The sequence below is a fragment of the Lampetra fluviatilis genome, chromosome 30 (assembly GCF_964198595.1).
Source record: "Lampetra fluviatilis chromosome 30, kcLamFluv1.1, whole genome shotgun sequence".
NCBI classification, from domain to species: Eukaryota; Metazoa; Chordata; class Hyperoartia; order Petromyzontiformes; family Petromyzontidae; genus Lampetra; species Lampetra fluviatilis.
The window spans coordinates 7015294-7042359 of record NC_136304.1 but is presented as its reverse complement, the minus strand read 5'-3'; the positions used below and the strand labels follow the sequence as shown (position 1 = coordinate 7042359).

General features: G+C 51.6%; 1 protein-coding gene across 4 annotated transcripts; it reads right to left on the bottom strand.

Annotated features, from left to right (window-relative positions):
* Positions 1-577: 577 nt before the first annotated feature.
* Positions 578-20762, bottom strand: LOC144943203 (papilin-like). 4 transcript variants are annotated; one of them, XM_078870475.1, is made up of 19 exons: positions 20390-20762; positions 19549-20011; positions 13893-14057; positions 12983-13129; positions 12639-12809; positions 11918-11956; positions 9401-9577; positions 9150-9191; positions 8799-8969; positions 8286-8330; positions 7980-8150; positions 7800-7847; positions 7168-7344; positions 6074-6130; positions 5273-5443; positions 4881-4925; positions 4402-4563; positions 3820-3867; positions 578-2489 (listed from the first exon to the last, which is right to left on the bottom strand). In XM_078870475.1, exons 2-19 carry the CDS (start codon positions 19946-19948, stop codon positions 2254-2256), a joined length of 2472 nt encoding a protein of 823 aa, XP_078726601.1. In that variant the 5' UTR covers positions 19949-20011; positions 20390-20762; the 3' UTR covers positions 578-2253. The 4 variants fall into 4 exon arrangements, with proteins under 4 accessions (XP_078726601.1, XP_078726600.1, XP_078726603.1 ...); XM_078870474.1 differs by lacking the exon at positions 20390-20762 and adding an exon at positions 20157-20254; XM_078870477.1 differs by lacking the exon at positions 20390-20762 and adding an exon at positions 20157-20254 and having other exon boundaries at positions 578-2486.
* Positions 20763-27066: the final 6304 nt, after the last annotated feature.

The following is a 27066-nucleotide window of genomic DNA, read 5'->3' as shown; positions in this document are numbered from 1 at the left end:
CGTGTTCACGCATGCCTTCTCTTAACGAGCACCAAAGCGTGCGCTCGCATGGAAGCTGCGTGTTGACTTGCGAGGGTTCCCGAGGTCGCTGGCAAAATGTATGGTAAGCATCGATGGTTCCAGGGCATCTCATCGCGCAATTCAAAGCTACGAGCGTAAAGATTCACTTGGAGATTTGATGAATAGCCGCAATAAAAAAACGTAATTTTTTTACATTGTAGTGAATGTAGCGGTCTGCAGTGGCTTCAGAGGCCACGTGAACCTGTTACACATACAAAATATACTTATCGAAAAACATCCGTTCTCGCGCACGCACGGTTCGATGCACGTACCGAGAGTTCAAAGACGCATGTCGGTGGATCAATGAATGCATCGTTAAAGCCCCCTTGAAAACAATGACTGAACCAACCTGCTCTGTCGCACATCGTTTCCCGTGTCTGAGCGCGAGTGCCAGTGCAATGGGGACCAGCAAATACAAAAGGTTCCAACATCGAGCCAAACACATGGAAGGGTGAATCACAATACTATTTTAACATTTTGAACACATTTACAGTATTACATATTTACAAACACGTCCCTTGTCGCGGCCCATAACACCAGATGCGAACGATGGCGGTCGGTGTCACCACCACATTGCCCTCTCTCTCTTCGCTGTCGAAGTAATGTCACCACTTAACTTGGCAATTGCACACGTCGCATCATCATAAAAACCTTGTTCATCTTGTCTGTAGACATCTAGCAAAGTTGCGCCAAATTTAGCAATTACCGGTCGAGCAGACTGGATCTTACGTGTGCAGTGGTGGCCGTCGACTCTTGGCACAAACCCGACCGTTCATCTCGACCCCAAAACTCAAAGCCAATGCAATGAAAAATGAAAATATTTAATCAACAGTCCAATGGACAATGTGGAGTGAGGCCAGCAATGTGTAATGTGCCAAGTTCGCATGCAGTGGTGGGAGACGGATGCCCCATGAGGAACTCAATTCTGTTGGTGCAGATCTCGGAGCCCAGGCCTGCTGAAAAACCAGGCACGTAACGATTCACTTTCCTGGCTAATTGGTCTTCGCGATTTGGGGTCACGATTTGATAATTGTTTCTCGTTTGTATCACCCAACTCATCTGTCCTGCCGAATTGTGTTTCATTCATTCCATTGGTCCAAACCTACAATCACCAAAAGTTTTATTGTGGTCTAAATGTATATCAGCATAAAGTTCCTGTTAATTGTAAATGCAATGCCTCGTGAGTGTACAATTCGCGTTTAACCGACTCATCAGTGAATAACTGCGTGCCTAATACGAACCCATGGGTACAAGGCCAGTCCACTTATGGCTCCGGAGCCGAGCCCCGGCCAGGAAGAATGTACTCCACTGCGCAAGTTCAGCGTGCATGGCTTCGGCAACACGGACAGTTGTCGGTGGTTACAACGACGATTCTTTAAACAACAAAAAATTATTGTAAAAATTCTGCTAAACTAATATCGGTACAAAAGAAAGTTTTTTGTTTTTTTATACAAAACACAACCACACGCTGCAAAAGTTACGGCTTTTTCCAAAACTGCATTTACGGTGAAAGAGGAAGCGAGAAATGCGTGACCGTACCGTTGCATTCTCACAACCTGCGCCCAAGCGATCTCGTCACGGGTTCCTGATGGCAGAATCCCGCCGTCTCTTTCGACGACTCCCTGAACGCGGGGATGCTAAATAAGAAGAGGTTTGCACTTGTTGTTTCCTGCGGCAGTCCTGAGACACAGCTGTAGCCTGGGCCACCTTGCGCCGTGTGCCTTCCTGATGATGCTTTGGGAAAACTGGCTTCAAATGATTCTTCAATGATAAGTCCAAAAAGGTTTAATTACAGAAACAAACGCAAAACAACCAAAGAGTTGCCGTCGAGGTCTGCGGAACTGCAGTGAAAAACGTGAGGATGATGGAGGAAAAGACCAGACGGCGTTGTGCTGAGAAAGGCGTTGGGGGGGATCTCTCAGCAGGGGTCCCCATGAGTGTGAGCTACTGAGTTCAATGGTCATCAGCCCTGCAGTGTGGCTACACCCGGTAACTACGTGGGAGCCCTGTTCACGTCACACACCACCCTGCAAGTGCCGTGCCGAGGTCACATTGCACAGCAGGGAGGGGGGGGGTTGGTGGGGATAGGCCCAGTAGAAAAGGGCAGACCGAAGCGGCGGTACTCAATGTGCGATGACACGGTGACCCCTTGACCTGGCACGATCATCCAGCGGCCTTGGGGAGGCGGTGCTGCTAGACGCTGCTCTGCTTGCCCATGAAGGGGCTGTGCGGCAGCTCTGCCATCAGGTGCGTGTTCTCCTCCTTGGTTTCGGCGCCGGGCTGCCCGTCCACGACCGTGGTGGTGGCGGTCGTCCCGTTGGTCGTGGCGGTGCCGTTGCTCGTCTGTTTTCGGCGAGCGCGGCGCAGCTTCCACACGACGAACACGACCATGAGGACGGCGACGAGCACGCCGAACAGCACCCCGACTACTGCAGCAGCAGCAGCAGCAACAGCAGCAACAGCAGCAACAGCAGCAACAGCAGCAACAGCAGCAACAGCAGCAACAGCAGCAGCAGGGCACACGCGCAGGGATATGTCGGTGAGCGCAAGCACGCACCCACTTAGCAGACATGCCCAACCCACTCGTGCTCCAATGCGATATTTACCCCAAAAACTCTGATCCCTCCATTGGCTGCTAATCCAAGCGGATTAATTTCAACATCTTCTACGTTAAATTTCGATTTGAAGCTTTCGTGACTGCAGGGATTCATCTTCTTGGTTCTTTCGGTAAAGTCACGTAGAAGGGAAATAATAAAAACAAAATTATGTTTTCTTTTTATAATTGTATTATTTCCCTTCTACGTGACTTTACCAAAAGAACCAAGAAGATCTTCTACGTTTTTGCCCCTACCTACCTCTCCCCTCCTGTCTCACTACCTACCTCCTCTCTACTCCCTTCCGTGCACTCAGACCTATCCCCTCTTATTATTTTACATCTCCCGATAACTGCTTTCACTACAAAATAAAAATGACCACTGCTTCTGTACAGCATCAGGAGATGTGGTCCCAAATCGCTGCTGGGTAAGGCCACGTGTTATTGTATTGTACCTATCACTTCCAGATGTTGGAAAGTTTAAGAGTGGACCTCGAAGGTCAGGAGTCATTTTACAACCAGAGGGATCCAGCAAAATAAGGTGACGGCGAGGAGTTCTGGCATCAACAGCACTGACCTTGATGACCCTGACCAATTTCTAAAACTAGTAATAGATTTGTTTTTGACAGAGCCGCCCTCCTTCATGCTGCGGCGTCTTGTAACGCTTCACACGCGATAAGCGACTTGCATTGCATCTCAAATAATTGAAAGGGCACCCCCAATGCCAGCAGTCCTTGTGGGCACAAGGAAACTCAGCACCCAGCCTGTAAATGGGCATTGTTATAAGCCGTTTGTAATCACAATTGCGTAATTTTATGGTAATTTTATTTTATTTCATGCATTTGGACCACGACACCAGCACACAATGGCCTGTCTTTGAATAACGTCCAGGGGTTCTTTAACATCAACTGTGAAGCAGACTGCATATTCCGTGGATAATACACGCGCGGTAATAACCACAGCGATTGCTGGGCTCGAAAAGCGAACCTCTCTTACAAGTGACATATGCAGCAACATAGAGCTATGCTACCACGCATTGTTCATACAAACAAGCACTGAACCTCTGTGGCCAGACACGCAGCTGCTCCACAGATAAACAAACTCAGCGCTGCGCAGAGATTCCCTGCGTGAGTGCGACAGAGCTAAGTGTCGGTCAGTGCAGTCACCGTGAAGGGATCCAGACTTATTGATGTTTTTGTCGGCATTGGATTCTGCTGCGCACACAGACAGGCCATCACACACACGCAAACAGTCATTAACATGCCTGTCATCCGTAACGTATATTGACAGAATAACTTTGCAGGAAATCGCCTGTTTTTGAAGAGACCGACCGACGCAGGTGAAGAGTGCATTTTGCAGTACGCGCTGCCTGGAAACTATCCTCGCCAAACGTTGGAATTATAACAATTACATGACACACTGTGGACATTCGATTCCCACGATACATGTATCCTGAGCATGAGAATCGATTACAATTCACATTTCTTTTCCCAGGAACAGGGCCAACCAAAAACCAGAGGGGGGGGGGGGGCACAAAAAGGGCAATTTGCCCCAGGCCTCACACGACAGAGGCCCCCCCACAACAAGCCTGCGGATGATGCAGTGAGCACATTCAGACTCAGGCCTCCAGGATCCTGCAGGTGGCCCCGTCCAGTAATGCCCCATCCATGACTCTCAAAGCAGGGGTCAAACAGTTCAATGGAAGAGAATGAGGAGTTGGGGGCGGGGAAGCAAAGATGGGGGCCTACCAGAGCAGGCATTCAGGCAGATCTCCTCTGTCAGGTAATTGTTGAAACCGCCGGCACAGCCTCCATACGTGAACTTGGCGCAGCCGCCGGTGCTGTCGCTGTAGTACCAGCGCTGGAAGTGAGCCCGGCAAGGCCCAGTTTGTGGCTCCGCCTTGCAGAGGTCTGGAGTCGGTGCAGACGAGAGCACAACCAGACGCACACAAACAGATGCATGCACAACAACAATTACAACAGTCTCCATTCACCGCTGTGCGGCGGTGACGTCACCACAGCACCTGTGCCAGACTAGGTGTACTTGACGTCGCATGAAGTGAGGAAGGCTCATTGGCAGGTCAGGAAATAGACCCAGGTGTTCAGAGTTGACTGACAAATGCTTCTATACACAAAGATAAAGACACCCCATGTAGCCTTTAACAGAAGTTTGCGGTCATCAAAGTTAAAGCAGTCATGTTTTAGGTTTGTAAAACAGAGGTTCAAACCTTCGAAGGAGTTGTCCGATTCGAACAGCCTTGAGCTGGAGCCTCCTGGGAGCAGACAACAAAAAGGATCACTCCATCACCATTCAGCCCATTTGCAAAACACACATTCTTTCACAATAATTGGAATGTATAAAGCAGCAAACATACAGCAGCACATCACTTTGTGTTTAGTTTCTTGTCCTCCCCCACACCTCCAAATAGCATGATTGGCTACGTACGGTGCAAAAGAAGTTTAACATACATACTATGCCTTACAAGACAACCTCAAAAGCATAAACGGCTCGCAAACAAAACAAAACACATGCAGAAATGTTTTTTCTGGGCAATGCGGAATATTCAAAAGCTGTGACTGGCAAGCGGGAAGTCTCCGGTGCCGTAACTTATCGTCACACCTTTAGACGGTCCACAGTTCGTCTTGCAGTCCGCCTCGTCTACGTAGTTGTTGTGGTTGCCACGGCAGCCGCCGTAGGTGAATTCCTTGCAGTGGCCGCTCTCTCCGTCGTAGGTCCAGCGCGTGAAGTATCCGCGGCACGGGCCCGTGACGGCCTCCATCAGGCACACCTCTGTGGACAGCGCTCGGCGTGACGGTGGTGCTTCGTCCAGGCTGCATTTGCCAATCAGATTCTGTTACGTTTCAGTATTTTTCCCCCCCGACTGTGGTGTCCTCGCCATGTCACGAGCTGAACGATCTATTCAGACATCTCGCAGAGCAGTGCAACCCAGTAGTGGCTACGCATATGGCCTGTAATCCAGTACTGTGGAAGCAGTCAGGGTTCGTGGATCACCGCACAAATGTTGTGACACTCCCTTCCCATGTGTGTCAAGGAAGTGCATTACCCTGACTTGTTAGAATGCGGTTCAGTAAAGTGAGGACTAATAACGGTCCCTTCTTTATGGGATAGAGTGTTGCACCCTCACACAGCAGTTTACTATGGGTGCTCTGGTTTCCTTACATATGCATAAAGGCTCATTAAGTGGCTGAAAACATCTGAACAAAAAGGACTGCAGAGCTCAGGCAATTATTGGCACCAGTCACCACCTGCTGGCTGCCTTCCAGCTTGTCTGCAGTTCATCAGCGTTTGTGAGATGCAATTTACATGACCGACGCAATATAAAAATCCGCTATTATAACGGTCCACAGAAGAGGATATCACAGAGCTACCTAAGAAATCCCTGCGAGTGTGGTGCATTACCTGCGTCGAGCTTGTGCACCGCCAAGCGCAGCTGACCCTCTCCTTCGCCAATGTCCACTGCATCACCACACGACAAGCAGCGGCACGTTAACCCTCCCGGACACGTCACAGCAACGCACCTCCATGTACGAGCGACGCACGCTTCGTCCGTGAGTTCGGATCCTCCTCTTTTGTTGTTGTTGTTGTAAATTCCCCCCCCCAGTTTTGTCCCCTTTTGTGCCGTGATAGAAAAACCAATATCTTCATTGTCCGAGCTACAATTTAAACGTAATTTACATGCAGAAGAACATTTAACACTATGGGGTTTTTTTACACGAGGCTTGGTGACTGGGCCGAGACCATTAATTCGTCACACTTGGGAACATGGATTGATCACAAATGGCCGAAACCTGGTTTCGGATGCAGGATCTCAGCAGTGCTGGCTTAGCACTCTGACCTTTGAGCCACCCCACCACCTGTCTGCGAATTCGATCGTTGAGGCTAGCCTAAACGTCTCCCCACTCACACCAGCTAGGCGGCCGCACTAATCTTCACCTCTAGCCCTGAGCTAGTGGTAGAAATTCAACTATCCCATGGTAGGGACCATCCAAAAAGCAGGAATTGGCTGTTTAGAGTTTTCACAAAATAAGAATCGGTTGACCAAAACCCAGTTGGGACCTAAACTCGAAACTGCGCTACCCGGACAGATTAACCACAACACCACCGGCTCAAAAACAATATAAGCCCGCGTGGTCTATGTGCCCTCCACACTCAGACCCCTGGTTCCTGGTAGCCTTGCGATGTGTGTCCGCATGCACACAGTGGTGGTGCAGCAGTCAGCGTACTTGCGCGACAAATACAGAAAACTAAATTTGAGTTCCGTCCACAGCAAATGCGAGTGGCGAGTGATATCAGAACCAGTCCTAGGACTGAATTGAGCACCTGATGTAGGATGTAAACATCAGCACACACGGAGACAAAGACAGTTTGGCATAATACTGGCCACACCACTGCAGGCCCAAGTAGGTGCTCGCTAACGGCACTTGCCCCAACAGCCTGTTAGAAGCTACACGGGGGGTTCTGTGTGCTCCGAGACCGGTCTCCGAGCTCCTCACCAGATCCGTCTTGCAGGCCGCACATGGCCACGCACTCCGTCTCGTCCAGAAAGTTGTTGTAATTTCCACTGCAACCACCGTATGTGAACTCCTTGCAGTGGCCGCTCTCGGCGTCGTAGGTCCAGCGCGTGAAGGATCCGCGGCACGGGCCCGTGACGGCCTCCAGCAGGCAGACGTCTTGACGTGGAAAAGCCACCGAGTCATCCAACACGAGGAGATGAGAAAACAAGAATTATTTACTACTACTATACTACTACGACTATTTTTTACTTACGAGGTAAGGCCCACTGAGTTATAGAGCTCTTTTTTCAAAAACGACCTGGTTACCACAAATGATCTTTGCTTCATTGCTGTACTTTTATTTGTTTTGATTTTGTCATTTTGGTAATCCAGTTCACTGAATTGAAGATAATATGCTGGTCTCTAAACTTGATATTCATCCTTAGTTGTAAGCTTTAAGAATGATCATTATAATGACCATTGTGACATCACAGAAATATTAAGTTCTCTACTCAATCGTTATGGGATTGAGTGGTGAAAGTGACGTCCTAGATTACACAGAAAAGTGCCATCAAAATTCCTTCCTGAACCCCATATAAGCTCGTTTAAAAAAAAATTGTGCCGAGTCTTACCAGGAGGGATCTCTGTGGCGACCATGCGGATGTTACCATCGTCGTCCTCTGCAAGAGAAGGAGGTCAGTGTCAGCATTACATCGTCCAGTTGCCAGACCGACCAAGGTTTCGGTTATCGAATTAAACATTTACCGAACAATAATTCAATGTGCGATGGTGTCTGCACGTGCGCAGGGTACCCAGCGATCGGCCGCATGTGACCATGCACTCCGTCTCCTCCAGGAAGTTGTTGAAGTTTCCGCCGCAGCCTCCGTAGGTGAACTCCTTGCAGTTGCTGCTCTCAGCATCGTAGATCCAGCGCGTGAAAGAGCCTCGACAAGGCCCCACGGCCTCCTCCAGCAGGCAGATGTCTGATCGCACAAGGAGTTGCGTTCGAGACCCGAAAGGATCGATGGGAAGTTAGAAACTGTGTCTGTGAGACAGCCGCCTTCTTTAATGATGGGGGAGGAAGCATGGCGAACTGCCCATGACCTTGTGAACCTCACCTTCTGGAGGAGCCATGGTCCTGAATACGAGAGAGTGGTCGGCACCTGTGAGCGGAGAGGAGAGATCACGTGAGACCCAAGCTTGTGGCCCCGAGAGGCAACACACTCGCAAACACGTGCTTATCTCGAGTGGCACTTTGCACCTGCTTATTGCCGGCAATCTCCTGCAGCATTGTACATACATGATCAACTCCCAAACTGCCAGCAGTAAACGGCCATTTTAAGTAAAACAAGAGTGTAGCGGTTTGGATTTACGATAAAAAAATGATGGCAGCTTTCGATTATTTTCTTTTATGTTGCCCATCTCTTAGGTGCGCCCTAGTTTTCCCACCACGTGCCTCGGTCTGTGCATTCCGTTGTCGACCTGCGTCGCCGAGCGCGTGACCACGGAAACACCGTGGTTTCCAGGAAACCACGTGGCGTGCGCGGCGACAATTCGCGGAAAAACACAAACGGATAAAATTCGCCATTGCCCAGCAACGCCGGCCCGCATGCCCGCCCGCTGGCACCCACCGTCGCTCGGTCCGCAGTCCATCAGGCACTCCGCCTCCTCAAGGAAGTTGTTCTGGTTGCCGCGACAACCGCCGTAGGTAAACTCCTTGCAGGTGCTCGTCGCGGCAACGTAGGTCCAGCGTGTGAAGGAGCCACGGCACGGGCCGGTGGTGGAATTCAGCAGGCACACGTCTACCCAGGCAGGTGGAGGAGTCAAGCGCATGAGGGAATAGGCAAGAGAGGCAATGGGCAAGAGGCAATGGGCATGGGCGGGAACGGGTAAGGATGGAATGGGCGCGGGAGGGAACGGGTACGAGAGCAAACGTGCGTGGGAGGGAACGGGCATGTGTGCGAAAGGGATGACAGTCTTACCGGAGGGGTCCAAGTTATCCGACTTTATCCGGGACCTCACCGCTGCAACAATGGCAATGACAACGCATTAGATTCAAAGCTTTTAGAACGAAAGCCTCACAAAGTACTTGACAATCCCACCGAAATGCAGAGTGGCAACAAGATGAAAACAAGATTTTAAAAAACAACTAATAAAAACACATATCATCGGTGATAAACGTTACATTCCTTTATAATTTACAAGACGGAGATGAGGGATGACGGGGCTGTACCGGTGCCGTTTTGCAGGCCGCAGGTCGTTAGGCACTCGGCCTCCAGCAGGAAGTTGTTCTGATTTCCGTGGCAGCCGCCGTAAGTGAACTCGGAGCAGGAGCCGTTGATCGGCGTGTAGACCCAGCGGGTGAACGAGCCACGGCACGGCCCTGTCAACGCCTCCAGCCTGCAGAACTCTGACGGCGACACAGGGAGACAGAACGCGGGACGTGAGAGACAAGAGACGCACGACCAAGGCTCAGGGCCGTGGAGAGTGGCGGTGGAGAGTGGCGGTGCAGAGTGGCGGTGCAGAGTGGCGGTGCAGAGTGGCGGTGCAGAGTGGCGGTGCAGAGTGACGGTGCAGAGTGGCGGTGCAGAGTGGCGGTGCAGAGTGGCGGTGGAGAGTGGCGGTGCAGAGTGGCGGTGGAGAGTGGCGGTGCAGAGTGGCGGTGCAGAGTGGCGGTGCAGAGTGGCGGTGCTGAGTGGCGGTGCTGAGTGGCTGTGCAGAGTGGCGGTGGAGAGTGGCGGTGCAGAGTGGCGGTGGAGAGTGGCGGTGGAGAGTGGCGGTGCAGAGTGGCGGTGGAGAGTGGCGGTGCTGAGTGGCTGTGCAGAGTGGCTGTGCAGAGTGGCGGTGCAGAGTGGCGGTGCAGAGTGGCGGTGCAGGGTGGCGGTGGAGAGTGGCGGTGGAGAGTGGCGGTGGAGAGTGGCGGTGGAGAGTGGCGGTGCAGAGTGGCGGTGCAGAGTGGCGGTGCAGAGTGGCGGTGCAGAGTGGCGGTGCAGAGTGGCGGTGCAGAGTGGCGGTGCAGAGTGGCGGTGCAGAGTGGCGGTGCAGAGTGGCGGTGCAGAGTGGCGGTGCAGAGTGGCGGTGCAGAGTGACAGTGCAGTGGCGGTGCAGAGTGGCGGTGCAGAGTGGCGGTGCAGAGTGGCGGTGCAGAGTGGCGGTGCAGAGTGGCGGTGCAGAGTGGCGGTGCAGAGTGGCGGTGCAGAGTGGCGGTGGAGAGTGGCGGTGCAGAGTGGCGGTGGAGAGTGGCGGTGCAGAGTGGCGGTGCAGAGTGGCGGTGCAGAGTGGCGGTGCTGAGTGGCTGTGCAGAGTGGCGGTGGAGAGTGGCGGTGCAGAGTGGCGGTGGAGAGTGGCGGTGGAGAGTGGCGGTGCAGAGTGGCGGTGGAGAGTGGCGGTGCTGAGTGGCTGTGCAGAGTGGCTGTGCAGAGTGGCGGTGCAGAGTGGCGGTGCAGAGTGGCGGTGCAGGGTGGCGGTGGAGAGTGGCGGTGGAGAGTGGCGGTGGAGAGTGGCGGTGGAGAGTGGCGGTGCAGAGTGGCGGTGCAGAGTGGCGGTGCAGAGTGGCGGTGCAGAGTGGCGGTGCAGAGTGGCGGTGCAGAGTGGCGGTGCAGAGTGGCGGTGCAGAGTGGCGGTGCAGAGTGGCGGTGCAGAGTGGCGGTGCAGAGTGGCGGTGCAGAGTGGCGGTGCAGAGTGACAGTGCAGTGGCGGTGCAGAGTGGCGGTGCAGAGTGGCGGTGCAGAGTGGCGGTGCAGAGTGGCGGTGCAGAGTGGCGGTGCAGAGTGGCGGTGCAGAGTGGCGGTGCAGAGTGGCGGTGCAGAGTGACAGTGCAGTGGCGGTGCAGAGTGGCGGTGCAGAGTGGCGGTGCAGAGTGGCGGTGCAGAGTGGCGGTGCAGAGTGGCGGTGCAGAGTGACGGTGCAGAGTGGCGGTGCAGAGTGGCGGTGCAGAGTGGCGGTGGAGAGTGGCGGTGCAGAGTGGCGGTGGAGAGTGGCGGTGCAGAGTGGCGGTGCAGAGTGGCGGTGCAGAGTGGCGGTGCTGAGTGGCTGTGCAGAGTGGCGGTGGAGAGTGGCGGTGCAGAGTGGCGGTGGAGAGTGGCGGTGGAGAGTGGCGGTGCAGAGTGGCGGTGGAGAGTGGCGGTGCTGAGTGGCTGTGCAGAGTGGCTGTGCAGAGTGGCGGTGCAGAGTGGCGGTGCAGAGTGGCGGTGCAGGGTGGCGGTGGAGAGTGGCGGTGGAGAGTGGCGGTGGAGAGTGGCGGTGGAGAGTGGCGGTGCAGAGTGGCGGTGCAGAGTGGCGGTGCAGAGTGGCGGTGCAGAGTGGCGGTGCAGAGTGGCGGTGCAGAGTGGCGGTGCAGAGTGGCGGTGCAGAGTGGCGGTGCAGAGTGGCGGTGCAGAGTGGCGGTGCAGAGTGGCGGTGCAGAGTGACAGTGCAGTGGCGGTGCAGAGTGGCGGTGCAGAGTGGCGGTGCAGAGTGGCGGTGCAGAGTGGCCGTGGAGAGTGGCGGTGCAGAGTGGCGGTGGAGAGTGGCGGTGCAGAGTGACGGTGCAGAGTGGCGCTGCAGAGTGGCGGTGCAGAGTGGCGGTGGAGAGTGGCGGTGGAGAGTGGCGGTGGAGAGTGGCGGTGCAGAGTGGCGGTGCAGAGTGACGGTGCAGAGTGGCGGTGCAGAGTGACGGTGGAGAGTGGCGGTGCAGAGTGACGGTGCAGAGTGGCGGTGGAGAGTGGCGGTGCAGAGTGGCGGTGCAGAGTGCTGCAGCGACGTCGATTACCGTAGCTCTGCAGCGTTCTTCCTTTTCCTGACATCGGATCTGTAATGGGAGCAAAAACAAAGGGGAGTTACTTGGACGGGTTTTTAATAATAATCAGTGCAAACCGGTCAAATTTAAAAGTTTATTTTGAGCAAACAAAAGGAGAACTCAAGAAAACACGACGAGTCTCATTATCAACAATGACCTGGGTCTGCACAATGGCAAAAGCAAACTGAACAAAGTTCAGAAATGGTTGTAGCGTGCCTCAATAATGCAGATGAAAATCAAGGTATTTATTTACATCGTATCTCAAGAAGCTGTACAGAAACAGCAGGGATATTTATTATATATAGAGGCAGTCATTCATGTATTATTAAAGGAAGATCTTGAACAGGGAGCAGACAGCACGGGTAACTGGTGCAAGGTAGTTGCAGACTACAGAGGGCAGCAGAAAATGAATTAAAGACTCAGTCTCAAGACGCTTTAATCGCGTGATCCAGCATTGGGGCCAGTTGGATTTTAAAGTAGTATTCTGCACATTGGAGGAAAGTGGAGTGCCCGGAAAACACGAGAAGATAATGCTCAAAGGTCTGCTTGCCGTACTCCGATCTCCCAGCTGCATCACAGCCCCAGTAGGTGTGGCAGTGGAGGGCCACCATACACCCAGTTCCCACATTCCAGTGCCCAAGAGCAAAAGGCAGGGCAGCAGGTGCCAGAGCAAGGCCCTTTGCAACGCCGTTACCTTTTTGCAAGCCACAGCTGGAGAGGCACTGCTGTTTGCTGTGGAAGTTGTTCCCGTTGCCTTGGCAGCCGCCGTACATGAATTTCTCGCAACCCCCAGACTCGGCCGAGTAGGACCAGCGCCAGTGGCTGCCCCTGCACGGGCCCTTATCGGGCATGGACAGGCAATCGTCTGCCACGGGTGGCAGGCGTGAAAATCGGTTACGCACGCACATTCCCACCACCGCGACCGCTCAGGCACCCGCGGCCCGACTCTCACGCGGTGAAATACCGATACTGAAACACCGGGGCGCAGTGGATATTAACGGCGGAGGGCGGTGGCGAAAAGACGGTGCCGTCGGTTACCGGTAGTGAATGGCGGGGGCGGCTCGGACGAGTGCTCCTCGTTGGATTGCTGCTCTGGGGTGGAGGTCGTGGGTGGGTGATGTTCCCCCTGTTCCTCCCCCTGCATCCCCACAACTCTCTGGGGCTCCTGCACCTGTGGAGCTGCACCTACATGGGAAGGGCACGTCAGACGGCGATGTCCGTCCACAAGCGAGTGAGCAGCGACTGCTAGATTCGCGTGCGTGAAAGCATGCTCCCGACCGGCACATGGAGAAACGAGACGCGATGCACCGTGACAGCGGACACGTGCACGCTTGGAGACTAAAGAGTCCAGTGCATGAACACGGTGGTCTGAAAGTTCCGATACTTCTTACACCAATGCCAGCAAGGAGGCTGCAGTCTGCGCAGCCCCATAGACTGCCCAAGGAAGCAAGATGCAACGCGATGGCATCACCGTGGGTAAAGATGCTTGAACCCAGATCCAAAACGACTCGCGTCGACTTGAGTACAATCAGGATCTCCCGAAACTCAACTCGGACAACTAACGTTGATGGATGACTCACGTTGGTTAACAACGTGGTGCTTCCATGATTTGCCCAAGTAGTCGAGCTATCGCAAAAAATTGAGCAGGCCACATGAGGTGTACCATGTCAAAAGGGCCCACTATAATCATCTCAACAACAGTAATCGGGTACGAGAGGGCAATATTGGCGACCTTGGAAATACGATGTGTTTTAACATCGGTGCGCTCGATCACTTCTGCAACTGCAGCGGCTCTTTCGCAGTGACAGGAGTGACCGAGTGTGGCAATAGGCAGTGGCCCTACAAGGATATTTTCAAAGCCCTGTTCGGCCCTTTGTAAGGAAAAGGTGCCCCCCCCCTCCGCCAATTTAAAAGCGTACGCGGCACGCCGTGCGGCAGGCGAACTGACCCTCCCCGCAGCGCTGCAGGCATTGCTCCTCCAATTCGAAGTTGTTGCCGTTGCCCTTGCAGCCCCCGTAGATGAAGGACTGGCAGGAGCGGCTATCTCCGTCGTAGAACCAGCGCGACAGGCGGGCACGACAATGTCCCACCTTCGGGGGCAGCTTGCAAATGTCTGCTTCCACACACGGCAGGAGTAGAAGATTGTCGCTCAGTGGTGCCAGCGTGAAAACGTATGGCACCTGCTGCCCAGGGAACGTTGCACTCAGAAAACATATATTGTAACTGCTGTGTAATTGTCGGGCATTGGCTGTCGATTCCAAGTATTATGCTCACCATACACGCGTTTAATAAAGAATGATGGCTTGTGGAGGCCTTCATGCAGCAGTGGATTTACAAAGAGATAAGAAATATGCGAATGATATGCTAATGGTATATGAAAATAAAAAGGAAAGACGCAATGCAATAAGAGAATGATTCCTGAACCAAACGTTGACCCTAAATTGTCACATCTCTGGGGGGTGGAGGGGTGACTCATCAGATGAAAGTGTTCTGGACTTGTGTACTTAACACCAGGAAGCGGCCTGTCCATTCATTACTACCACGCTAAATGTGCAAGATGCGACAACTTGCCCTGTTATTCAGCGCTAATCCGCATCCATGAATAATTTAATTCGCAGTACAAAGTGCGAGCCTCACATGGACACTGCCGTGTGTCTCACCTGCTTGGCAACAGACCATCAGGGCACACGCACACACACACACGGGGCCCGTACCAGGAGGTTCACCGACACGGCACCACGCCTCCTCGCTAAAAACCTGGTGTTTACAACCAGGGCTAATAAAGAGAGCTAGAACAACCGCGCCCTCCACCGCACACAGCCGCTAGTGTGGTGTGCCCTCAGCAACTCTCCACGTCTCAAATCGTCAAAGTAATTTGCCACGTGGTTGGAACGGCAGAACTGTGGTTTTAAGTGATGCTGATTTTGTTTAATCCAGGGGAGAACACAAGAGACCAGGATTAGTCTCATTTGCAAGTGTGATCTGGGCCACTCTTGCAAATTACAAGAGCAAAACAAATAAAATAAAGCACTGCAATGAACAAACTGGCAGTGAGAACAAAAAAAAACACAATAACTTATCACCAGTCCCCCGCCCCCAGCCCTTCACCAACCCGGAACGGACCGGCATGGTAAATTCCAAGCAACAGGCCATGGGGAGGACCTTTTTCCAGCCGTGTTTTGACAACAACAGGCCGCAGGTGTTTCATTTCAATACATGTTGTTTCAACGACAAATGCTAACCGCAATCAATTGTCGATTCCGGAAGTCAGAAACCGGTAATCCTCGAGAGGAATCTGCACCGTCTACCGGTGACCCGGAATATATACAGTAATGAATGAAGCCCTTCCCCCCCCCGACCCATTCCACCGACTATCCGAGGTGTTTACTATGGGCTCGGCGACCGCAGGAGCATGATGTGACGCAAGCGGTCCCTGGGATGTGATTTGTGCGTTTCTCTCTCTCTCTTGGAATGTCCGCGGCTGCTCGGGGCGAGTTATGGGGTCTGCGAATTCGAGTTTGTTTTTCTATACAAGTGTAACCCATAATTTGTAACAAAATTCTTCAGCACACTGGATGAAAACAATGAGACCGACCGTTCTGAACGGGTACTTGCTGCACACACGCAGGCGTACAATGAGGAACGTGTCACGTCTCTGGGCCGCTCGATAAACAAGCGATGTTGTAGATAGAGGCAGGAACACATACACAGTACGCAGCGCCCCAGTGCCAGCGGCACACACCCTGGCCGGGCTGGCTATGCCAGCAATATCGACCACAAGTAGGTAACACAACCATGAGAGCACACAGCCACTCAAGATGCGTGGGGCATGGGTGACTGGCAGTGGATCTGGGCGGCGATGAGGGTAGCGGTCGTCCTGTTACGTTTTCAGTGGCAGAATGTGGACCGGTTTTGAGGTGACGCACACCTGTGGGAAGCCAGCCAACAACATTGCATCTACAGGGCTCAGCCGCTCGGCAAACTCGTATTTACTTTCAAAGTCTGCGTACTGTATTCTCCAAATCACAAGACGCACTTCTCCCCTGTAAATTAAAGGGTAAGTTGGGGGTGCCCCTTATAATCCAGTAGCTGTGTGTGAACAGATCTGTATAATTCTATTGACACCGGGCACAAGTTTGCGGTGCGTTTTATTTTTTGGAGAATCATATAATCCTCAGAATACAGTCATATATCTTTTGAATCTATTTTACAATAATACAGTATGTAGATAATGCAAAAGTGGCCTCAATCTGACAAAATAATTACATTTAAAAGCTCAATGACGAGTGTGATGGTACGAGTGGGGGGGGGGGTAGTGGAGAAGGCTTAGATGATAGGGAGAGTGACTCATCATACTTCCGGAGCATTGACTGCGAGTCCTACGGTATTACGACTTATCAACCTCCCACGCCACCATCCATCGATCCCACGCCCCTCCACAGTTCACATCAACACAGGCCCCCACCACCCAGGCAGGCTCTGTCCCTGCCTGAGAGTCAAAACTCAAAATGTAACTGCTCTCGCAACGCAACTCTCATTGTTACCTCCGACGTGACTTCCCATTATATGGCACCCACCTGCGGCTAAACCACATCGGCCTTATCCGTGTGCCGTGATAAGCGGAAGGCTCAGACGAGTGGTGGTGGAAAGCCTTGAAAAGTGAACACATTTCAAGCAGCTTCCGTGCGACTGGCATGTACAGTATATCCCCGAACACAGCCACACCTGGCACCGCTGTTGTTATTAATAATACAGAGCGATGTTGCTCCCATAGATGCGCTTTTCAAGTCGTGTCACTCTCGCAACGTTTTGTCCGACCTTCGTGTAATGGTTTCTGTCCATGCCAGGTGGCTGTGGTAGGTGGCAGGGCTTTCAGAGAGGTGAGACGACAGAAGAGATACAGACAAGATATGGAGGTGTAGTGAGATTCGAAAAATTTGGACAAAAGATAAGGAGACGAGATATACAGGCGAGACAAGAGAAAGACAAAAATTGAGATGGAGAGATGCGGACAAGATCGATGCGAGAGATCAGTTGCCTTTTAAAAATATATATTAATGGGTTTGTTATGTCTACCATATAGGATTTGAGCCGATATTACACACACCCCTAGATTATTCAAGACTCCCTCAAGCTGCTTGGGGCTCCAGGTGTTTGCTCGGCTTGTTTTTGCTTCACGCCGCTATTGCTTGGGACCAATTAATTATGTAATTAGCAGATATTCCCAGATTGGCCAATCACGTGAAGCAGTGCGTTTCGGTACGTCTGCTAATTCCGGTTCATGCCACAAAGAACACGTGTTTATGAAACTAAAATATGCGAGTAACGCCAATTATAAGTCAAACCACTGACCATCGATGATGTTGATGTTCATTCGTGCGATTCAGGGTCATAAATCGATTAGAAAAGTTTTGTTTACACTGTGGTGAATGTCACGGCCACTAGTGGCTGCAGGAATAACATGAACACGTTACATACGAATTAATATGTAAAAACATTCATTCTTAAGCGATTTGACATGCATAGCAAACTTCAGAATCAAGACGTGCATAAAAATGCACGCATCATTACACCTACAATAATGGGGCAGTCCGGTGATGGGGTTAGTAGCATCCATCACCAGACATCATCAAGATGATGATGGCAAAGTGGTGAGCACGGAAGCACGAGTGTAAACGAACAGTGTGAGAGTGGCCTTTGCTACACTGCTCTCCGTTCACAAAAAAAACACCTCTAACGATCGATTTATACAGCGTCGTACGCGCAAATTGTATCTTACAATCACTGAGGAACCACAGACAAGCTGGAAGGCCGCAAGGTGGTGTGAGCCAGCGCCAACAATTTATCTTCAGTTCTCTCTACATTAAGATTAGTAGTGAGTGATGAAACGCGTGCGATGAAACCGGAGCACCTGGAGAAAACCCACGCATATGATGGGGCAACACTGTCCCACACAGAAGGGACAGATGATTCAGTCCACATTTGTCCTGGACTGCATACTGCTCGCAAGCCACAAGTATGGCTCTTGGGTGTCCACAGGGAGCCTCGGAAACTTTTTAAATGTGTCCAATCCACCAACCCTCGCCTCCAGTGCTGGATAATGAGATCGGATGCATTCTGGGCGATTTGGTCATAGGCCCAATTTAAATATCTGCCAATATACCATCACAGAGATAACCGACTTTATACTGTATGTTAGGAAGACTGTACACGTGTAGTGGGGCTGATTGCTGTGTATATTGTTGAATATTTACACAGCTGCCCTCTCTACCATTACCCTCGGCGCTCAAACACCAAGAGCATGAAATCCCACACCCATACTCCGTGTAAACGAGACCCGAGCACTATGATACGTCTTGGCCACACTTCTCAAGGGAACACACTTCTCAAACTCTCAAATCTTGGGCCCCTCTCAACACATGAATTGAGGGGCCACTGTGCAGCGCATCAGCTCATTGGACTTGCATCACATTTAAATTTCAATGAGATTATCCTGTAATTGAGAAGCGACATTACCAAACGCACCCCTTTTATCACAATGTGTAATGGGATCTTGCAGAGCGCGGGATCTACTTGTGAAATATCAGCGCGATTAAAGAGGTGTGGCACATATCATGTTGGTTGAGTATAAGTGACGGACGATCGGTGAGGATTAGTGATATGCGATAGGTGAGGATTCGTAACGGGTGAATATTTGTGATTGTTGATGATTCGTGATGTGTGATGGGTCAAGATTAGTGATAGGTGGTGGTTCGTGATGGGCAGGGACTTGTGATGGGTGAATATTCTAGATGGGTGAGCACAGATTGTGTCACAGCAAGGGCCCTCTCCTGATGAGATTGTTCTCCATCATCGTTGTCAGCGTGGCCATGATCGCTCGTCAAGCAACACCAATATAAACAAAGGGAACCCATAGCTGTCAGGACCCTTGGCAGAATCATTTAGTGATGGGCCCTAATAAATACACATTATTGTGCTTTAATCATCAAGGCATCTGTTGACATAATTATCCATCATACTCGTCTACCTAGGTCACACACTTTGACCACACAACACTATACTTCTCCCCTCTGATCACCAGAATTATCCACTCTATTTGCCCGCTAAAACTGCCAACAAATACTCAACCACCAAAGTACAACTGCCTAATTACCAGAGGGTCCCCTAGGCTAAAACGTCAGCTGACCATTGCAATTACTGAGATGTGGTGCAAGGCGCGATCAGTTTGAGGAATTTAAGCGCCCTGTACATCCAAATCCTTATCACCACCCACCTCACCAATTCGCCCTGAAGTCAATGCCCAACCCCGATCACCATCATCACCAACTGGACTCATCGATACTGACCACCATCATCACCCAACCTAAGCACCATCCACCCACCAAAATCAACCACTAACCATCGCCCACCAAATCAACCACTAACCACGACCGCAAACACCCACCTGTAACGTTCACCCTGGCACCCCAAAACACCCTGTTTGCTCACCCTACTCCTCGCTACGGGGCCCCTCTGCACTGCCCCAAGCTCCCAACCCCACTCCAGACAAGGCCCTCGACGAGGCCCTCGACGAGGCCCTCGTGCCCGCGCTAGTGTCCACCTACCCTGTTCGCTCTCCGGGGCTTCCCCCGTCTCCTCCGCGGTCGCCGGCTGGATCTGCGGCTCCACGTATCGGACCTTGCTCGCCTCGTGGTCCACGAAACTGCACTGGGCGTCCTCGCAGGCGAACAGCTCGCAGGCCTTTTGAGGGCCCAGCACGACCGTGTCGCAGCGCGCCATGGCGCAGCACAGGACCACGCAGGCGTCCTCATCGGCCACGTCCCAGGTGCCCAGGCTCTCGCCGCCCGTCACAGCGGTGGCCTCCATGAGCGAGGGTAGGCACGGGGTTCCGTCGTCCTGGGACTCGGCCGTGGCCGCGAGCAGAGCGGAGAGAAGCAGCAGCAGCAGCAGCGCGGAAGAGTGGCTACCCGCGCCCATGGTCCCTCGTCCTCCTGTGACCCTCATCCTTCTCGTCTTCTCCCTCCTCCTCCTTCTCGGCGCCTCGGTGGTGGCGGCGGCAGATGGAGGCTGTGGTGGATAGAGAAGGCAGCCTCGGTTACCTGTGTAGAGGCCCCGGGGAGACAACAACGAGCGAGCGAGCGAGCGCGGAGGAAGAGGAGGGCACAGGAAACAACCAGCAACCCCGCGCGTCGTGACGGGCGTTGGGGCGGACCTGCTCAGTGGAGCATTGTCCCCTTCCTCGCCATGGCCCCTCCTCGGCTTTGCCTCGCCTCCTCTCACCTCGTCGCACGCACCCACCCACCTACCAGCCCTGCTTTGCTGGAGAAGTTTCACCTGGTGGGGGTGGTGGGCGGGGCCACGGTGGCGTGTGAGGGGAGGGGCTCTCACCTGCACAGGCCCTCCCCCCCCGCTTGGAGGAGGTCACCCCGCACCGTCGTGACCCACCTCGTTTCAGAAGATATTTGGACGACTTTAGCCGGCGTTCCACGCGGCTTCCCCAGCGCTCCTCGCCGCCGACGAGGAGACTCGATTCTCGCAGAGTGACACGCCGGTGGCTTGGCGTGGAGAGAAGTGGAAACGAAGCCGTGGGAAGTCGCTAGATGTCGCTAGATAGATGGCACGCACAACTAAAAGCCCGTCAACAACCACATTCCATCATCCGTGCGGTATGGTGGCTATGCGTAGGTCGAAGAGCGTAGATGCGAGCGTAAGGAAGGGGTCTGCTGCGCACGAGAGGGCTTCGGGAGAGAGTTTGAAGTTTTTGTTTCTGCTGCTCCCTCCTCCTCCGCTGATGGAGCGCAGACAAAGTGGTTTTAGTCCCTCGTCAACAGTTTGGTGGCTTGTCGTTATTTTGTTTCACTTACGGGGGAGGTTTGCGCATCTGTGACACGGGTCGTCATAAAACAAAAAAAAGTAATTGCCGGACATTTCGGGCAATGGCCCTTAATTCATGGCACTTACGAAACGCGTCGAGATTTTCTCGGGATTCAAAGAATAACGAGAACAGACTGAGATCAGCAGCCATGTTCGGAGACAATGACGTCGTGCGACTCAATGACGCCATGCTGCAATGCAAATCCTTAGACGTCATGTGGCTTCCTTTTAACAACGAAAAAAAGGAGACTGCTAAATTTCGATTTAAAGTTTTCGTGACTGCAGGGATTCATATCCTTGGTTTTTTCGGTAAAGTCACGTAGAAGGGAAATTATAAAATAATAAAAAATAAAGACTCTGCTCCCCAAGCCTGTCCCGGTCGTCCTGCGTGGCGCACCTTTGCTGGGCTAGTGGCTAGTTCGTGCAGGGCTGCACGCAGTGGTCCTCTGCTATAGCTGGCTACTCTTGCCGAGAGCAAATGCAGCCCGGTTGCCGGCAGTCGAGAGGTTCCATCGACTTACACGACATGTGTTTTTAGTTTTAACCATTTTTAGGCCACGCTGTGTGATTTTTTTTGTCTTTTCGACAGACCTGTTCTTCACCTGAGGACGGCTGCTTGCGTTGTGGCCGAAACGTCGTGAGAATGATTTTATTATGTTTTATTTGTATTATTTTATTACTTCCCTTCTACGTGACTTTACCGAAAAAACCAAGAAGATGAATCCCTGCAGTCACGAAAGCTTTAAATCGAAATTTAAATGAAGGTAGTGCAATGAATCACATACCGGCTTTGCTACCAACAATTTTACAAACCAATTTGATTTCAGAATCTTCTTCTGTTATGTTATCCTTTCTGCTGGTGACTGCAGCAATTATAGTGAACCTTTCCCTTCTACGTGACTTTACCGAAAGAACCAAGAAGATGAGTGTTGAGGTTGTTTTGTTATTTTTGCCACGTCGCAAACGCAGGTGGCATCATCAAAAACATGCATTGACAGACCGATGTCTTAAGTGTTACAGGAAAATAAAAGAGGCACCTTATTCGTACGCGCGTCCACATTGGAATGGAATCTTGCTTGCCGGCAAACATGGAACGTTAGGGTCGACGTAGGCTCAACGGTTCCAACCACACGCCAACGTTCGTCCAACGTTGCATACTCACTGGGTTCCTGTCCTCAAGCCAGGAAGTGGGCTTGACCTCATTGTGTCTCTAAGGAAACCCAAAATGTTAGCGAGCACCTATATTAAGATCTGCACGGAGCTCGAGGGGATGGCGTGGTCACCGGCATGTCACCGCCACGCCTGGCCACCTTTGTCTCCCCCAGTACCGAGTTTACACAAAGTACCGCGCCAGGTACTCATTTCAGGCTGATTCAATCTGGACGGGGGTTGGGGGCTTCAGCAGTGATTGGTCATCACCTGGCCATCTCCTGACAGCCACCGGGATCTCTCTCGTGGCTCTGAATACGTGGGGAGTTTGTTCCGCAATTATACGGCACTTTCAGTTGCAACGTTAGCGCAAAGGTAATAGTTGCTGTAACTATGGGGTGTTCACTCACCCAATGGCAATGTGTCCCCAGGCAGGGCAAAAGGCTACTCCGCCCGCCTTTCCGCCGGTGACTCACGAGTGACTGTTTAGTCACAAGTGTGGGTGGCGCTATGGGCATCTGCACCTTATGAATGGTTTATCGGGGACCCAAGAAGCTCAAGGGGATGCCGATTCATAAGAAATATGAGTGAGCCAAAAATCTGCTCAAATCCTAATAAACCATTAAAAAAGCGAATCAGCATAAACAGATCTCTGTCATCCCGATCTCGACTGTCTCTGTTCCCTCATCTCACTACATGTGTCTCTCGTATACATCTCAACTCACTACATCTCCAGAATTTGCCTAAAATTTTATCATCTCCCTACAGCTCTCGTACCATCTATTTTGCCACCTCACTTAGATCAATTATTATTAGATTGCGCGACCGTGAGAAATGGCAATGGTGTAGGTAGTTTTTTTAAAATCCAGTAGTGGATAGATCATGACTGGTCATCCTTGCAAACGGACATCTCAAGGAATTTTTAAAGTGGAATACTTCAATAAATGAAAAAAACTAAGATGTAATGCTATTGCAGCATGATTGGGTGCGCCCAGGCCTAAGGAAATTTACAGTCTAGAAATTGGAGATACAGTCTATGAGTTTATGGGCCAAAGCAGTAATCGGTACCAACCACGGAAGCACAACTCAATTCATACCGATGGATTTACATGGCGCATAAAAGTTAATAATTTGATAACCCACTCATTTGAAATATGTATTATACAAGTCACTTTCCTTGGCCACATAAATTAATTGGAACCGCTAAAGTTGTACCACCTCAGGTGGTGCCGACCAGACAAGTATCTGATCTGGGTTCTAAGATTACTGTCGTGGATTTAGCGGCCTCTGGTGGCAATCATAATTGTACAGAATTTCACGCGTGCACCTATCAATACTGAGTGCAATTTTCGGCATTGGGTGAATTACATTCGTCAACATTACATGTGTAACATCCATGTTTCATATCCATAATGATGAATTTGTAACCAGTGTACACTATTACCTACGATGACATATACAACATATCCGAGCCTGGGGTGCGTCTTATAATCCGGGAAGTACGCTGTGAACAAATATAATTGATATGTAGAATGGATATGGATAAATTGATGATTCATCGTTGCATCCATAATGCCGCGTGATCCACAGTGAGCTACCTTAATTAAATCATAGATCTTTCATCAAACATCCAGGTGAGTGTGCAGCTTTAACGCAAAATCGCAATAGGCACGACGCGCTCAATTGATTAATTAATTGATTCACGAATTACTTAATTTCGTGGCTGGCACGAAACTGGATTGCCCGCCTCTAAATAAAAAGGCATGGGTGGGTGGGAACGGAGCGGATTTTTTTTTGTTTTTCCCCATCTTTCTCCACCAGACAGTGAGGACCGCCTCCGTCCCCGTGTGACCGCTGGTGACCTCGTGTGACCGCGTGTGACCTCGTGTGACCCCGGGTAGAGCGGGTCCCCGATGGCCGAGACGGCGAGGCGGGCCTCCACGACCCTGGAGGTGGTGCTGGGAGTCACCGCAGGCCCTGCAGCCTTCGGGTGCAATCCCACATCGGGGGTCGTGGCCTACGCAGCTGGGTGAGGCCCTCGGCCCCAAAATATTCCCCTCCCCATGCACTGTCGATATTGTCAGCAGCAGCAGCCGTGATTTATCCACTGCTGGATGAAGGCCTCAAGCCGTTGCCATTTCTCAGGGTCTTGCGATGTAACAAGTGGCCAAGCTCCTCCGCCAGGCCGTTGGCCATGTCTCCTATATGAATGAAAAATGTAAGGCCACATAGTGGTGTGATTGTGGCCATGCAACCTTAATGATGGTCTGTATTGTAAACCACCGTACTCTGTGCTCCTTCAACGAACGAGGAACGGCAACACTACACGAACTCTCTCCTGAAGCCCTCTCGTGGCTGGCAGACCTCGACATTGGTATTTATCTCCTACAACATATTGCCATAACCAAACTATGGAAAAATTGAACTTGGCTACTGTACACGAGTTGATTTCGCCACTCCATCTCCGCGGCGAACGTAATTATCAATCTTTGGCGCGTTCCCTCCTTTTGGCCGCTACTACGTCGTGAGTCTCGGTCACCGGCCTGCATCCCTTCTAGCCAAGTGTCCTGTCCCAAGTCCACTTTTTTTTTTGCTTAGGTCGCAGTGATGTTTCCATCTTATCCTGTCTAATGCATGTGATTGTCTCGGTGTAATTCCAAGAATATGCCTCTCCACGCTGCTTTGCGCAATTATAAAATGATCGAATCCGAATTTGTTCATTTTTCAGTCTCAAATGTTCGGCAACTGACGTTGACACTTTGAGGCAGAGGGCGACTGGGAATTGAACTTCTGGTCATTGACTCCCTTAGCCTGAGTGTTAGCCCCACCATAAATGCTCGCCACAATACTCTTATAGCATTATCCCGAACCCCCGTGTCGCCCTGTAAAAAGGTACAGCCTTGCATGATGGGATTGATTAACCGGGACTCGTAACTATGTCAATAAACCAGGGTGTGCACGACTGCTTGGATAAGAGAGCTGCGAGGCATGGTACAGAACAATAAACTTTTACGTGGAGGAAAGTCATCCACAATTAATACATACACAAGAAGTCGTCACAGCCGGATGGACTGCTGTTTACAGAAAGCAAACAGCTGTGTGAATGCACAGGAAGCGGGGAAGACAGCGCATCAAACTACCGCGGTGCAGAATAGATGCTTTAATGGCCCGACTCCTCACCCCAACCCCTACAAAATGGCAGCCTTTGCCTCTATCCCAGAATAGGGCAGTGGCAAGGAGTCTGCTTGCTTCCCCTTGCTGTCACGCGTTTGCCGTCCCTGCAGGTGCGTGGTGGTGCTGCTTGACCCCAGCACTGGCGAGCAGAGGCACATCATCAACCCGGCCAGGTGTGACACCTACCACCCCATCCTCTTGGACGGTGTGACCCTACTTCTTGTCCCCAGGATTGGCGGTAACTGTGGCCGTTTGGGGCCCAGCGGCCCTGAGGGGCCCGTGCGACTCGATGCAGGGCTGAGTTTTCGTCGACCAGTGTTTCTCAACTCCAGTCCATGCGGGAGACCCCCGCCACTGGTTTTCGTAAATTACCATTTTCTTTAATTACTCGTACGCAAATTAAGCCACTGCACACAATGTCGCGTGATGGTTGATGATCGTGGAAGGTTGTACCATGCAGGGTCGTGAGGACTGCAGTTGAGAAACACTGGTGTAGACTGTTTGCCGGTTTGTACCGATTGGCTGATGTCGCTCAAGTGGCATTGCAGACCTACAGACGTTTGCTATCAGCTGTTCCTTTGGTTCCCGGTCGAGAGGTCATCATGGCCAGTGACAATTTATGCCACAACACTGCTATTGTTTCGTTCCGTTTGGTCCGGTAATTGCAAAGATGACGCAGGTCCTTCAAAAACAGCTCTTGCAGTATCTGACCATCTGGCTTCAGGTTTTCATCTTGGTCACTGCCGTCCGAGTGACACTCTAATGCCTGTCTCTAATCTGGCCTCCACATGGAAAAACCCCCTTCTACTGATAAAATCTAGCCATGTATGTATGGTTATGACCGTCCAAGTTGCTTACCCAATGATTCCATGAAATTATTAGTATCCTCTGCATGCACCTATTTTCAGAGGATGAGGTTGAGAGGGCAGCTTGCCTTGTTGCTCTTGGGAGGCTGTGGTAGCCAAGCTGTGTAAAGAGCATCACTGCTGCGCCTCATCCCCTTTGGACCCTCAGGAAGCCCATCACTGCCTTGGCATTCTCTCCGGACGGTGCACACCTGGCCACGGGAGAGGTGAGCTCGGGTGGAGGACCGCCGAAATGTTTTTAGAAGCCCCCGTGGGAAAATGCCCAGATGACCATCTGATACCAAGGGGAACCTGTCCCCACCTGCCCTCGCTACCCCTTGTCTGTGGCCCTGGCTCGGTGACTGATCAGTGTGACGCTCTCGAAGTGGATACCCCTCATGAGTCACCACGGGCACGCCCAGCCTTATCGTGCCTTGCATGTCACCTGACCTCCGCATACTGCGTGTATAATGCACCAAGCGTTCTTTTAGGTGACGCTTTTTTTTATGAAGCAGTGGCCGAATGACAACGAGACAAAGGCATACTGGTGTCATCCTTGTTAGCTATCAATGCAGTCTAATCGTCGTGTTCACAATTTATAATATTTTTGGTCTGAAACGAGATGGTGTGCATTCCTGTATGCCCCGGACACCGCAAACTTGTGGCCAGTGTCAATAAAGTTGTACAAAATATGGTCATACACACAGCTACAGGATTATAAGATTCACACCAAACGTTTGTATTAAAATACGGGGGGGAAAGTGTCAAAATTTGGAGATTACGGTACCTATGCAGTAATAATAATTAATGTCATAAATTAATACATTTGGTAATTGCACCATTCGTGTAGCGCAAGGCGCTGCGTTTAACACAGTCTGCCTTAGTTTCACAGTCGGGCGCGATACAGTACTAGTGTAATAAACGACTGGACCACGATGTCTGGCTCAGTGTCCTTTATTATTCGGTTCGTGCTGTACACCCACACGGCTGTCTTTACTCTGTAGCTTCTCCACGGTGCTGACTCCAATGTCGGCCCGATCCACAACAGCAGCTCCGCTGCTGTTTCTCTCACACAGCCCC

Bases quoted from the DNA above. Each gene is read 5' to 3' on its own strand.
- LOC144943203 (XM_078870475.1), bottom strand. From the start codon at position 19,948: ATGAGGGTCACAGGAGGACGAGGGACCATGGGCGCGGGTAGCCACTCT. The intron at 12,810-12,982 runs GTAACCGACGGC...CACCCGTGGCAG, and splicing joins GCCCCCGCCATTCACTACCG to ACGATTGCCTGTCCATGCCC. The intron at 11,957-12,638 runs GTAACGGCGTTG...CTCCCATTACAG, and splicing joins CAGCTGTGGCTTGCAAAAAG to ATCCGATGTCAGGAAAAGGA.